This window comes from Copidosoma floridanum, unplaced genomic scaffold (assembly GCF_036245765.1).
Source record: "Copidosoma floridanum isolate Cflo_tuat_1 unplaced genomic scaffold, Cflo_Japanese_pri ptg000035l, whole genome shotgun sequence".
In the NCBI taxonomy this organism is placed as follows: Eukaryota; Metazoa; Arthropoda; class Insecta; order Hymenoptera; family Encyrtidae; genus Copidosoma; species Copidosoma floridanum.
Genome location: NW_028321912.1, coordinates 4,803,121 through 4,819,247, shown reverse-complemented (window position 1 = coordinate 4,819,247; position 16,127 = coordinate 4,803,121). Strand labels below are relative to the sequence as shown.

Sequence of the window (16,127 nt, the reverse complement as noted above, 5' to 3'; positions counted from 1 at the left end):
AAAGAAAAATAGACTTACTGCATGACACCCATTAGTGTTGGACGAACACTATTTACCGCTGTCTATTAATTTGGTGCTGCTGCATAAGTATTACCCTTTTTTACTCACAGTGCAACTCACAAATAATAGGAAACAATCGAAGACTGTGCTTATAGGAAAAGTGCGAGAAAAAAAAAATTACAAGTAACAAAGCACGAAAATAAATTGTATGTTTTAACGCGATCGATCATTTTCTCCACTCTAGTTCCAAGCCATATGCAAGAGAATATTTGATCGAATACCTCTTTCTTCCTTCTTGATGCAGCTTAACATTCCTTTTAAGTTTCTATTTTCATTTCCAATTTTCGTGTCTGTTTCTTCGTTGATTCGATGTTACAATTTCTTTGGCAACAAACTCTGTATCACAATTATTTTTCCGAAGTGATTTTTTCCACTTGTGTAGGCAACATTTTCTTTAGAGTAATTAAACGAATTAACTGAAACTATAAAAAGAAGTCTTATTGCAACGAAAGATTTTTCTATTTTTTATAATTGTGATACAAGTATCAGAATTGTACAGAAAAAAGGTAACTTTCACAAGATAATCATCGAGAAATATTTGTGGTTCTAAGTTTTCATGAATTTTTGTCGCCAAACACTTATCTCTGAAACTTTTTGGCACATGGAATCAAATGTCAAACATGCCAATAATTTTTCACGAAATGAAATGAAATCTTTCACACCTGGAAGGTACTTCAGTGTCGACTGCGAACGAAGTAGGGTATAGCCAACAACGAAAGAAAGGAGAAAAGTAGCCTCATAAATATTTAAAAAGCTAGCCACAACTTTCGTCACTACTGTCGTCGGCCAAATTACAAGGTGAACAAGCGACACCATGCAACTACGGTAAATAGCTCTTAACTGGCACGTATTATCTGCTATAGTCGATGCAGAGATATGTTCTTTTTATTCTTCCTTCTCATCTTTCGTTCGTCGCAACTCTTTGCACGTCGTACTTACTAATGTAATTTTCTTCTTAGCGATTCCCTTTTATGTCTTTTCTCATCTTTGCACGTATGCTTCCTCGCGCGAGCCTCAGTATACTTTTGTCGTGCTCCCGTGTATTTTCTATCTGTTTAAGAACTTACAAAGTTTAACAATGTATTGAACGAGCTTGCAAGTGCAAAATTTTAAGAAACACCTTTTGTGTAAAAATTTTCAGTTTTTGGTCACTTTTTGTAATCGATTTAACGTGTTTGATGACGATTCAAAGTGTTTTTAATGTTGCTGGTTAGATGATTAATGTTACCATTAATAATACTGACTTCTTTACTTGTCTCACCGAAATACTGAGCGTATTAAGCTTAAGGTTTACGTATTAGTGTTATTTTCTTTTGTTCATCGTGAAACTTCAAACATCCTTAAATATACTTACATTATCTAAAGTTACACAAATCAGGTAGTGTTGCGAAAAAATTAAACTGGCGGTTATATGAGTGTTGCCATGAAAACAATTAATTAGTTTAAAAAAGTTTTATTTTTCGTGATGTTGTCTTTTCGAAACTAGCGTTAAATTTTAACCAACATTATCATCGTTAGCTAATTAAAATGCTATTTAACATCGCGTTGGTTTAGCTCACTAAAAAATTAACTACCTGTTTTCGTAGTTAGGTCTTCTTTGTACATAACTCGAGTACCAGGTCCTATTCTTGAATCTTTGAGAAAAGATTTTGCTAAAAATACAAAAAAAGCTATCAAGACATAAAAAAAATTAATTTACCGAACTACATAACTTGAATCAAAACTTTTCTACACAATTTTACGACGTTTAATTTGGCACTGATATTCTTGAAGTGTGTAAGAATTGTTTTTAAAAATTTCGATTCCATCAAGATACTGCAAAGATATTTTATCCAAAATAACTTTTAGTTTTACATTATATTTTTTATAAAATAGCGTGTTAAAAATAAGAAAGAGTCCATATATGATTTTTAACTATAAAAATCAACGTTTTTTAACGTATTTAAAACCATTTTATGAATACGTAACAAAACCTTTTTAAAAATATTTTTGAGCCAATTTTTAAGAGTTTTTAAAATGTTGTGTACTACAAGAACATTTTAATTTTATTGTAATACTGCACTTAAGTCTATTCTATATTGTCTTGTGTGTAAAAACTAGATAAAAATCTTTTATGTTCATTTACATACGATAAATTAATACTCTTTGGGATTTAGTTGCATATTATTTATAATATTAAACATAATGAACTGTTACATATTAAAAACAAAGTTTTTTTATTTCTCTTTATCAAAAACTTAACGAGATGTACTTTTTTTAAACAAAAAGAAAGTCAATTTAGTTTCAATTAAACGCGATTGGATAGTAGAGCAGCAATATTATCATATACAAAATTTAACGGAAAAATACCAAACAGCATTTTTTCATCGGAATTCGTTTTATCGAACATTGAAAGAGTTTTGCAGATCCCTCAACATATCGTACTGCGCAGTTTATAATTTGTACGAAACAGTATATCAAATAAAAAAAATTTTAACATTTTAATATTTTAATATTTTTTCTATAATGCCATAGGAATATCAAGTAATAGCTACCATGGATAAAATCTCCTCGTTTGACGATTATGTATGGCCAAACAGATATCTACTCAATTCCATCGGATTTTGGCCTAAGGAGTCTAATGAATCATGCATCTCACGAATGCTCACCTACTTTCGAATAATATTATCTATTTTCCTTATCAGTACAATATTTTTGCCGGAAATTTTCACCATGATTAAGTATAGGCACAACATCGCCATCTTAACAGGTAAAATTAACTTAAGTATTCAATATCATTTCTAACCGAAATGTTGGTATGGACGTTGGTTTAAACGTTGCAAGCAATCGACAGGCTTGAGAAACGGCATACTTCAGGTAGAAAAAAATGATTGTCTCTAGAGTAATAAAATAACACTTTGACAAATTGTTCATTAATTTGCTGTAACTTTTCCTAGAAATTTAAAGTTAAATTATTAGGTAAAAACGTGAGAAAACGTTTATTGAAAATTATGATTTTTGGCATAAGCTCTCAGGACGAGCAGTACATTTTTTACAGATTAACACGTCGAATGATGTTGGTAATGAAAATTAGATATTCATAAAAATGCAAACGTAGATTGTTATTGCCTATACGTTAAAAGCAACTTTTAAAAGTCATTCCTTTTTATATTAAAAATTTTGTGCAGTTGTTTAAATTCATTCAAAGAACAATCAATAGAATTTCATAAACTTTAGATATTCGACAATTCGGTCAAAGAAAGCACTAATTTAAAACTGTATTCAAAAAAAGCGCTAACTCAAAATTTATAAAAAATGTCAATTGAGATTCTGATTGAAGAAAGCAATCATTAGAGGAATTTTTTCTCTAAGTTTTGTAGTGGTAGTTTTGTTTTACAATGAAAAAAACTTTAAAAGGTACATACTTTTAATCATTACATGTTATATCATAGAGATAGATAAAGGACTTAATTATCCAGACAGAAGCTTATTCCTTTTTGGCGTTTCTGAGGTGGCGCCATTACAAAGATGAATACTTGCCGAGGACTAAAACGGTGTCAGAAGTCGGTGAAATTCTTTCTATCAGTTAAAAAAGGGTCTAGATCCGTAGCTGAAGAAAAAAAAGCTGTTAACTAATTTGGCTTGTGCTATAAAGGTTTTTATCTGAGTTTTAGTTTCAGCTGAACATAGCAAGAAGGCTGCATTTAATAAAAAGATACGATGAAAAAAATGCAGAGGGCTCAGAACTGGCTGTGCAGAGTAAATCTAAAGAAATATTTTTTAGTGCCCGTCAATGAGAATCACATAAGATGTTTTGGATTTGTTTTCTTTAAAGGCATTCTTCGATTTACATGAATATTTACTTTACGGTTCAGTTTCAGCTCCACGGCTGTTTAAAAAAGTCGTCGAACACATATTAACAAGTTTGAGAGGAGAGGGTATCAAAGTATAGCTTATCTAAACGATTTTTTAGTTTTTGATAGTTCTTAGATGGAATTTGAGAGTAATTGCAAACCAAACGACTTATATCGTTTTGATAGTCGTTGGGCTTTAGCATTAAGTGGGGCAAGAGTGAGTTCACCCCTAAGCAATAAATCATCTTTCTGGGCGTAGTCGTTGACTTCCATAACAATCTTCTTGTTTTACCATCTAAAAAGAAGCAAACTATTACTACTCTTTTTTTATTTCAAGCCTTTAGTTTAGAAAAGTGATCCAGATTGATTAAGATTTTAGTGACTGCTTACCCAGAAGTAGATTACAAGTGGTTGTTTTATCAGGAGTTATATATAGCGCTTGAAACAGGAGGCTTTGCTTCTTCATGGTTATAAAAAGAGTAGCTAGTGAATTTGACTATATTACCTAAAACCATTAGGTCTGGTGCATTAAACGGAGAATATGTCTATTGTAGAATATGTAGATCAGAGGGAAATCCTGCAGATGAGGGATCTGTAATCTTCAATCCGGTTGCAGAGTAGACATTGGCCGACTTTTCCTTTCAAGAGGTATATGACAAAAAATGTGCAGTTTGACAGTGGATTTATTCGCGTCAAAAGTCAATAGTAAGTGAAGGATGTACTGCATTTGTGGTAGAAACCTGAAAACCTAGGTGATCAACGGCTTTTCAATCCCCTGGTCTAACTTTTCTAGTATGTGGAAACTTTGTATTCAATTTAAATTAGTTGTAACAACATAATTTCGTCGGCTCTCACTTAATCTATTGTTTTTTTATTTTATTTGCATTTACTTCCATTTTTTTTAAATTTTAATCTTAGCATCAGTTTGCCGATATTAAAATCGTCTTGAAAGACTACTTCCGCAAAATCAGTAACATCTAGACGACCAAATGAAAGTTAGACATTCAAGTCGACTTGATGATTAGCCTATCCATCTATGAATAATAGGCTACACAATCCGATGTTTAAGGCTGCTTTTAAACATCAGCCAAATCTGAATTACATTAATTGTATACAAATAAAAATTGTTGCTATGGATATATTGTTTGTGACTTTTGTCGGACAAAAAATTGGAAGTATGAAACTCCTGGAGTGTACTGCACTGCTAGTACGATTTCTCTGTTACATTTCAAGAACCCCTAGAAACTTTGAAAGTATAATTTGTAGGATTTCAATCATTACCAAAAATTTTTCTGGATAATATAAGGGAACATACTCTTTTTCACATGACATCTTTTGGCGCTCAGTGAACTACCAAGGATAATTTTATGCCTACGTTTGGAATTTAAGGACAAGTTTATCATAGAATAGATATTTTACTTCTAATATCTCTGTTCTATAAAGTTGTTCCTGATTTGGGTGCAAGACTAATACAAATCCGCCGAAGTGTTCTGCTCACCAGCGATAATTTAATCAAAAGATTTAAATGTAAAGTTGAACTTCCCTATCAAAAATTACTATTGTTTTATTTGGCAGATGATTTTTCAATCATTATTCACTCTGATCGTACACCTGCAGATCAACATAGAGATCGTTATAAAGCTCCAATAATTTGTTAAAGAAGTTTTTATCTGTGAGTAAACGAAGATAAGGGTCCAAGAGATATAATTCTTCGCCGTTGAAATATTCAATGACTAGCAGCCCCCCGTCTCGGCTTCGCCCGAGACTTACTAAATAAAACACCGAAGTGTGTTGACACGTAATGTGAAACATTTTTAGTTAGAAAATTTTACACATATTTCCGATACATCTCAGAACAAAAATCTTCTTATTAAAAACATATTTTTTCGGAATCCATATAGTTTATTTGGTCAAATAATAAGGTGTACAAATTCAAAAAAATAATTATGCTGAAAAGTACTGTCCGTTCTTTATGCCATAAAATAATCGATGGCTATAAGAAGTTGTTGATTTGGTTTCTTCTGTGCAATTCACGAAAAGGGCTATTTTTTAAAGCTGTTAAGATTTAAAACCCCCAAAAAATTTATATTAAAAAAAAATTGTTTTTTCTCATATCTCACAATTTTATTACCAGAGCAACAAAGTCCTGGACCTTAAACCCAACATTTTTATTGCCACAAAAACACAAATACATTTTCTACTCATTAAAAAATCTGAAGTAGGATCTTTAAAGATTTCAAAGATTGCTATGAGGGTACAATGAAAAGCTGATCTCTCACGTAATGGACTCTTAAGTTGACGATTTTGACGCTGCTGTTTCAATCTCGATAAATTTTCTGCGTCAGTTTCTTGACGCCTCAAATTGTATTCATTAGATACATTTGAGGTTTTCTTTCCAATATACCCTTTTGCGACTATTGGTATGCTTACGACTTTTATGACCCCTAAAGGCTATTTTCAGTCAACTTTGTTAATTTTAATACATTTGTTGGCAAGGTAGTTCGACGTCCGATGGCCCTAAAAAAGACCGGTGAGCTTCTTAAGTTAACTCTTTTTTGACTGCAGTTAACAGCAATTGTGACTGCCTGGATACCTCAGGGTGATCTTCTCTGGCTTACTGTTGAAGACCCAGACTGATTGGGAGAAAAATTACAAAGTCCGAAGCTTTGGGGCTAGTTGTAGTGCTCTTTCCCAACGTCTCCCGGTATAACGTCAAAGACGTTGGTGTCTAAAGCACCTTTTTTATTTTGCAGATTTAGTTGTTTTGGTGATCTTAGATGAGGAGATTGGTTAGTGATACTTGTCCAGTGGAGGCTGTCCCGTTGGCTCAAGTTTTTTTTGCTTTATAGCTGTTATAGGTTTGCCCAGCGCAGACCTTGGAGAGGATCAGTGATTCCTGGTTAAATGCTTAGAGTCAAGAGGTTAATATAGAGTCGTCGGTCACCGGGTTTTCCAGCCTTGCGAAGAACAACTCCGCAGGTGACGTCTGCCAGTGAACAGCTGACTTGGTTTAATAGTGCCCGTCTTTAGTTAATATAGTCTTTTAGTTGACGAATCGCTTCCGGAAATGGTAATAAAAATGTATTTGTTGGCAAGGTAGTTTACACTAAGGTGGCCCCTAAAAAGAACCGATGAAATTGATGGTTAAGTAGGGAACGTAAATACTTATAATGGCCCTAAAAAGCGCCAGTGGTGAAACTTCCAGGCTATTCTCTATTATTATTCCTGATGATGAAGAGCTGGCTACGGGTTGCTTGATTCTTACCCTGGGAGTCTCGATGTACGGAGACTGTGATGGAGGGAGGTACGCCGCTGACCAAAGAATATCTCGTCTCGGGTCGTTCCCCGGATAACCAACTGCTCAATTGCTCATCTTTAGACGGGAACATGTGGGTAAGCGCGTTGGGGACGCGACTACCAAGAAGGTAGCCGTTGTGGCTTCCCGTGCCCATCAGAGCTGTTTTTCCTTGCTTACATTTGTAGCCACAAATTCTGTAACTACACCAGGTGGGATGGTGGGACTGCCACACAACTCAGAAGAGTTGGTGCAGATTGTGCTCTGGCTAGATATGTCTCCTGGTATTCTGGCAGAGTCGGCATCGGTTAGAATTAATTTATTTTTCTTTGATCGCACTCGTCAAGATTCAGGGAGAAGGGACACTTGGGTTTCTTCCCCCATAGAGAAGAGTGTCATCCGTAACCGGGATACCCAGCTGCCGGACTATCACCAGCATTCTCTGAACAGCTTGATGAGCTGCCGAAGCTCGACTGTACAGCTAACGATACGCTCCGGCCTATTATAACCACACTTATTTAATTATGTTGCAGGTAGCTTCGATTTTATGTCGACGCCACCTAGCGGATTTTACTGAACTAAAGTGAAAAGCTGGCGTATTTTTGCAAAACTTTGAGCTCATTTATTGCTATTGTTATTAAATTTTTTAAGATAAAAACTTTACTAAAACCATCTAGGAAGTATCATGAATCAGTGTGCAAAATTTCAGCAAAATCGGTTCAGTAGTTTTCGCGGTTAGCGATTACAACGGTTTTAGCGACTTTGCTTTATATATTAGTAAGACAACAAATATCAGAACGGCACCGACCGCATAATCCTCTCTAGTACCCTCTTATGTTTTCTACAGGTAAAGATGGATACTACCTAACAGTTCCAACAATAAAATATTGGCAATTTTGATCGCACAAAAACAATATCTTGTACGCAATTCTATGCTTACAGACTCGTGGATAGAGTATATTCTAAAAAATGTCTACATTAATTTCAAAAATCTATTTAACCAACGTTGTGTTGATATGATGGTAAAAATGGTCACAGAATATTCAAAAGCGAAATAAATTTATCTAATACCCCGTATACTTATGGTTACCACATATTTACCTTTTCAATTTAAACAACTTCAGTTTCCCGTTTAAGTTTTATTTGCTGTTTCTATTAACAAAGCTCAAAGTCAAACATTCAAACATGTTGGAATTAATTTGCGCTGAAATGGTTATTTACACGGACAATAGTATGCCGAAATTTGAAGATCAGGTTCATCTGAAAACCAATTTGTACTAATGTCACATGGTACAGAAAAAACTAAAACTGGTAGCGTATTGTGAAATTTCCCAAAATGCATATAAGGAATCCCAGAAAAAATTTCTAACTTAACACGAACGAAATCAAATATTTTCAACATTCATGCATAGAAACCTGGCAAAGCCGCCACAAAGAGTTCATTCTACAATATGTTAGTAGATGAAAGATATATTTGTAAAATAAAATAAATAGTAGTACCACTATAAAATGGAAAAAAAATTCTCCAAGACAGTGCTTATTTCAAGGCAATTTGAAGTTAGCGTTTTTTTCACCGTGACGACGAATTGAATAAAATCCATTTGATAGTCGCACCTTTATCTATAGTATTATGCATAAATAATTTTATACAAGAAATCCTGATGCTGACGTTTATGCCGACTTCAGCGTTGGTTTGATGATTGTGCAATTGGAGTATTTATCTTAGTTAAATGTATTGTGGCGGAATGCTGACTTTTTTTCTCGAAAACTAGTGCAGACAATGACTTTATTGGACGAATAGTTGTAAAAAAAATATCAGTACTTTCGATTTACACAAATTGTAAAAAGAGTTGCTATTCATATTGCAAATTCAATGCAAATTTCGTTGTTCACAGTGAAGCAAAAAGTTACCTTCATTTTATTTAATCTCAAGCAAGTATTTTGTCTCTGTTAATTTTTAAAAATCACCATTTTCTGAGCTAAAATTCTTCGATGAAAAGATATTTCTGAGTTTGTTGTTAATATTATTTTTCCTGAGTTTTCTAACTTTTAAGGCATGATTTTTTGGCGACGAAGGATTAAAAATTATAAGTATAACAAGTTTAAAAAGCTACGTGTGTCAAAAATTTGAAATAAAGGCTGTATTATTTTAATTGATTTAAAATGTTTGTGTTAAGATTTTTATCATTACTAGACGTCGGCAGTGTAGCAATAGAAATGAGTCAACTGATCTTCAAAGTGTACTACATGCTGGCACGACGAGAGAAATTTTATAAAATTTACAAGAGCGCCAAGGAACTCTGGTCCATAACAAGTGATCACACAGAGCGGAGACACTTAGAGAAATTGGCGAAGCTAGCCAATCGCGCTAGTATCGGTCTCTTCAGCGTGGGAATGGCAAATCTATTCACTTTCTCAACTGTTTCGACTGTTCTTACAATCAATAACTATCGTCGATCGAACAATACGAATTATGTTCATTATTTTCCACTGAATATTGAGTAATGTGTTTCTCTAGGCCTAACAATTTTTTTTTATTTTTTGGAAGACAACTAAAATAAATAAGATATTGAGTTTTCAGATATGGTATCATTGACACGCAACGCTCATCCAACTTCGGAATCGTGCTGTGCTCACAAATAATAGCAATGATCTGCGGTATCATTGGCATTGCTGGCTTTGATTCTACTACGATGACCCTGATATTGCACCTTTCCGGACAATTCCGCCTTGTGGCCGCGAGATTTCGTAAACTTGGCAACATAATGACGCTTGGATTGCTAGAATTTCAAACGAAGGTCGAGGAATGTATTAGTCATCACCAAAAAACTTTAAGGTTTTTGTAAAAATTATGCATGAAAAGACTTTTATTACATCAGAAAGGACATTAATTATCACGTATCTAATAACTATTAAGTCATTAAATTGATAAATAATTGTTTAATATGATACCATCGATGAAGTTTCAACTTACACCAAAGTTTTACCTTATTTATTCACCTGTTTTCAAAAATAACTACCTTAATAATGACCATTCAAAGTGTTAGAAAACTATGTGAATTTTTAAGTATTTTTTATAACATAATTTTTTATTTGTGGAACGATAAATTTTAAAGTTTTGAATTGTAAGCAAAAAATTAAAGCTTGTATTGGATGAAGTGTACGATAAATACGAAAACAAATTTTAAAAAATAAACTCAATGAAAACTTATTAAATTCTGAAGAGATTGGTGCCTTAAAAATTGTTTGATATCACATTTTCAAAAACTATCAACTTTATAGCTTTATAATATTATTCACTTAGCTATTTTATTGGTAAAAATGTCTGCTTACAACTCGACTTCTCACGCTGTAAAATGACTTTTCACACAAAATCACTTGTATTCGCTCCGTGCAGCAGTCTGAAATAGCGCCGCCTGCATGGGTAAAAACGGCAGTACTTACTCATAAATATAACATATATAGCCTCTTATGGGCCATGACGCCTCATACATTTTTTTGAGGCATGAACGGATCTCTTATAAGTATAACTAAGTTTAGTGAGTAAGTAACTAACCACATGTGCTTTAGTGAGTTAGTATGATTAGTATGAACAATTTTCCCGTTGGTGGCGCTGTTTCAAAGTGTTGCATGGAGCTAATAGAAAACATCTAATTTAAAATAATTTTAAATACACAAACTTGGAAGTGTGTTTACTGAACTTAAAAATTGTAAGGTTATGCGGTACAGCAACAGGAAACACAATTTCGGCAGGGGTAAGCAAAAAGTGATGTACGTCACTGTGCTCTGTAAGGTAAATATCCCTATTTTGACCACCATCATACTTGTTTCTTTAATTTCTTTTTCTGAATTGTGAGCTTTAATCGTAGAAATTTTGATTTTTGCTGGTAAACTATAAATTTACCATTATTATTCTAATTTTAAAATATGGTTCCTAATTGTTGAATGACTTTGTTTTCTAAAACGATTATAAGACCAAATTGTATATAATTATGAATCATCGTACTTATTGTTTCATAATTATGTCCCTATTTATGAAACTTTCTTAAAAACAAATTAAGTATAATAAATTAAGACAGTTAAAGTTTTTTATCTTGCATAACACTGTTGTATTTAACAGAAATAGTTATAACGTTTATTTGTTCACTACAAATATAAATTACTCGTTGAAGTTTGGTACCATAATTTATACAGTTCTAAAGATAGTTTATGTTTGACTTTGTTCCTATTTATGGAATTATCTTTAAAATTAGTCATTCATCGTAAACATAATGAAACTTTTCTTACGAATTCATAAAGATAGATGAAATATACAACTATACACAATTTTTTTTTATCAAGTAAGTTGCATAACAAATACATGAATTTTCTTATTTCACGAATAGGGACATTTACCCTTAGCACCAGGAGACGTAAAATCATATATTGACGGTTGGGTAAAAGACACAGCCAACTCAGATACTTGGTGAAAAAGGAGCTAATTCAAAATTTAGGTTGAAAAAGCAGTCAACTTAGATTTGGCTTGAAAAAGGAACCAACTCAAGTTCAAGTTGAAGAAGCAGCCAACTAGGGAGGATTTTTTTTTCATCAAGTTTTGTCGTAGTAGCACTGACATTCACAATATAGGTACACCTATATGAACGAAACAAAAATTTTCAATAATCCAATATTTCAGAAAAATAATGAATGATACTGTAGTAAAGCGTACTTTATTTTAAACATTTCCAGCTAATTTTTTTGTTTTAAACATCGTCTTAAAAAACCAACTTATTTCAGCTACAAATGATATTTTTTTTTTTATTTTAGTATAAATAGTTATTACTTTTTTAAATTTCTTCCTAACTATAAAATTCATGAATTCTATATCAACGTGGCGTACTATTTCATTATATTTTTATAAAAACTGTGATATTCATGTACAAAAGTGATAAGGTATCATACACAACAATTCCATATTTCTTAAAGTATATTTATGTATATGTACGTTCCCATACAACAGTATAGTCATATTTATTAAACATTTTTTTCTCCCTCCTATGATCACAGCAGAATAGTAAAGAACACAATTAAATAAATATAGTACGCTGTACTAAAATAACATAAATTATTTTTCTGAAACATTGGATCATTAAGAAATCTTTGTTCGTTTATATAGGTATACCTTTATTGTAAATGTCAGTGCTGCCACGACAAAACTTGATGAAAAACAATTACATCTTCAACCCGAACCTGAGTTGGCTCCTTTTTCAATTCCAATCTAAGTTGACTGCTTTTTCAACCTAAATTTTGAATTAGCTCCTTTTTCACCAAGTATCTGAGTTGGCTGTGTCTTTTACCCAACCGTCAATACGCACGCTGTTCAGAGGTTAAGAAATCCCCTAGATTTCACATTAACCGCCCTTCGCTTCGCCTTAGGCGATTATTCATGTGAAATCTGGGACATTCTTAACCACACTCACTAGGTGCGTAATGTACTAAATCCAAAACTTAGTGTGGCTCTTTATGAGAACTGGTACTTTAGTTCTATCATTCAAATAAATTTGCATTTTCGAAAATTTGTACCATACTTTTATCTTATAGGTTAGATTGCCTGTGCAATTTAATAATAATTTTTTTTTTCGTAAACAGCAAGTGTTGACACTATAACTATGACCGCAAGATAGTAATTATCTTAAACTATATTTTGCAACTTTTTAACGTAAAATTTCCCACCTAACCCTTCAACACGGTTGTTGCTATATAATAAATGCAAAAATGTGTGTAAAAATAAATACTTTGATAATGGTATACTGAAAAATGTCTAGTTAAGTTTATTATAACCTTAAGTAGTGAATAATAAGCACGATTTTAATCTAACTATATTTGTAAAATAAAAGATTTACTTAAAGTGTAATAATTCAATTCCGATTTGAAAATTTCACTTAGAAATCATGTAATTGTGGCAGAAATCTTCCAGCTGACAGCTACTGGATTTACATAATAGTCACATAGTAATGTCTACCTAAGGTATCAGTAGACTTAACTAGTTTTTTTTCGTGTATATTTCAACATCTCTGTGTATATTATTTATGTAGGTGCATTTATATTAAATCATAATATCCAAATTAGGATAGCAAACGAGACGAGGGAACTCCTGGCCCCAGTGATCTTCGTCCAACTGATGTCTAGTGGCCTGGAAATATGCCTTAGTATTTTCATGCTAGTAAGGGGTGGTAGCAATACAGAAGTGACAAAATACATTATCTACGCCGTCACAATGTTCGTTCAATTGGTTCTGTGGTGTTTGCCGGGTGAGCTGATCATGCAAGACAGCATGTCCGTGGGAAACGTCATTTATCACGAACTTCCTTGGTATCGGCTTCCTGTCAGTCAGCAAAAAGATCTGTTTTTCGTCATGGCTAGAGCTAGAAGAAGCTGCTGCGTCACAGCTCTTAAATTTCAGGTCATGTCGATCAGAAAACTCGCTGAGGTAAGTTACAGTGCTTACTATCAACCTCAATTGGTTCATTTTTTTGTTTTTAAAACGAGAATATTGTCCTAGTACGCTCTTCATAATGGAAAATTATTTAGAATTATTTTGAAACATCTAACTTTTTTATTCATCATCTTTGTAGAAAGTTTCAAAATAAAATTAAAGGTCTTGAAAAATAAACCTTTTCTGAGTAAAATATATATATTTTTTTTTAAAGATAAACAGAAGCCCCATTGTAAAACGCGTGTTTCACATAATTTTACTGAAAATAAGATTTATTCGCAGTCAAACTATTAACCGCCCCAGAACACTCAGTACTAACCTTCATTAAGTAAAAAAAAAATATATATATCTTAAATATGCATACGTAGCCCACATTCGCTGAACTTTTATTTGCGAACAAATCTATAATTTCATAGTGGAAGTTGGATCTTACCCATAGTACCATATTTTCATGTATTATAGCCAATCAGTGATGCGATCATTATCATATTCTGTGATTAAACTCTCCAAAAAAATTATTTTACAGGTTTTTAATACAGCAGCATCTTACTTTGCACTCTTGCGAAGCGTGACAGACAAATCAGTTTAAAATTTATTAGAAAATTGTAAAAAATACACAGAGTGTAGCAATCACTTATTAAAACTATTCAGATGTATTTTTGTACTCTAGAAAATTAAATATATTCACAAAATTTTTGTGAAATAAATTATTTACAAACTGTATCTTGACATCGTTTGTGTTGAAAATAGACCCAGTTTTATTTCAACAATTAAGTATACAGAGGTGTTTTTCACTTGAATTAGCATTTCCCGAAATCTGATTTTTTGCGTCTCAAAATAATTCAGTTTTTTAGCAGTATCAAGGCTTTACATGGCTTGAAAATTATTCTTAGAGTGAATTAATCTCAAAAATTATATTTTAAGTCACACTAATCCTACAAAAAAATTAAAAATAATTTTGACTTATTCTAAGATTCGATGTAATTAAAAAAATGTTTGATCTAAGAAAGCTTTATTGATGGAAATTAAAACGAAAATTTTTTTACTCGTTCATCAATTTTTTACTAACGTAATGGTTATTAATTGTATAATAAATCACACACTTTGTGTACATAAATTTTTAGATTTTGAGTCATATGGTCATTTATTTATTATGGTTCAATATGTAAGGTAAGAAATACATCGCCACTAACAAATCAAACTTTTCTTGAATTTTAAATATGCTATACATTAAATTTATGTTATTGAAAACTTTTTAAAAAATATTTAATGTAGTTGCAGTAGAACTCTGGTATGTTTATCCGTTTTGTCAATACATGGTATGGACGTTACATCGCTCGTAGGTTATGGGGATGGCGGCCTTGCGACCTAGCAAACTTATCTCAGATGGCGCAACCGGTACTTATATTCTAGCCAATGAGATGTGAGAACGGTTTATGCACGAAATTATACACATATATGTAGTGTTTATAAACATATGTATACTTTTAAGCACAAACCGTTTTCACATTTTATTGGTTAGAATCTGAGTAACAGTTGCGCCATCTGAGATTGGTCGCCATCCCGGATCCCGGATAGGTTATGACTGTTATTAATCATGTGTTGACAAACCAGATAGATGGATCAAGGTATCACTAACTGTACACAATAAGTCCACAAAATTTCAGCAAGATCGGCTGTAAATATTTTTCAAACGGCAAGGAAATGCGCAAAAAGACTGACAAGATCTATGAAGAAAATGTCAGCAAACTTAAACCAAAAACGCTTGCAAAAATGCTATGCTTTGTTCTTGAAGAGTTGCTGCAAAAAATTATTTACATGATTTGAAAAATAATTATTTCATAAAATCGCTCTATGCTTAAGCTAGCAACCAATAGATGAGATATGCTGGCGCTATATTCACTGTGAGCACAATGTCGCTAAAATCGGAACTTTGATACCCAAACCCACTGGAAATACATGTGCTAGCGACATCAGCGCTAAAATTCATCGAAGTTCCGATTTCTACCACATTGTGCACACAGTAAATACCCAATTCACCATATATCAGCTTTATAGTTTGATACAATTTTTCATAATTTTGAGGAGGTTGACTACCTTAAGCAATTGACAGTCGGTTTTAAACAAAAATTTGAGCTCAGTTTTAAAAACGTATAAAAATATTCATGAAAAGTTTCAACATCTCTGGATGCTTATAAACTGAAAAATTAATGGAACAAGTTTGATAAATTTTACATGCATTCTTATGGAAGATTGTCAAAAGCGACTCTGCACTGAGAGACCCAATTATTTATAGTCAACATATTAATATGTTTGCTGCATAGATAACCTGTATGTTTTCAGATAACTGATGCATTGTATTAATGAACTTGATTTATTAACTATTAACATATCAAACTTCCAGATCAACATAGAAAGAGTTGATCAAAACTAAATATGTTAGCTTCAAAGATATGTATAGTTG

At 32.6% G+C, this 16,127-nt stretch overlaps 1 protein-coding gene across 1 annotated transcript; it reads left to right on the top strand.

Moving 5' to 3' along the window:
* The first annotated feature begins 1,245 nt into the window (after positions 1 to 1,245).
* LOC106644270 (odorant receptor 4-like) lies at positions 1,246 to 14,252 on the top strand. The gene is made up of 6 exons (XM_089597786.1): positions 1,246 to 1,269; positions 2,575 to 2,809; positions 9,383 to 9,689; positions 9,770 to 10,024; positions 13,297 to 13,657; positions 14,190 to 14,252. Exons 1-6 carry the CDS (start codon positions 1,261 to 1,263, stop codon positions 14,250 to 14,252), a joined length of 1,230 nt encoding a protein of 409 aa, XP_089453912.1. The 5' UTR covers positions 1,246 to 1,260.
* Positions 14,253 to 16,127: the final 1,875 nt, after the last annotated feature.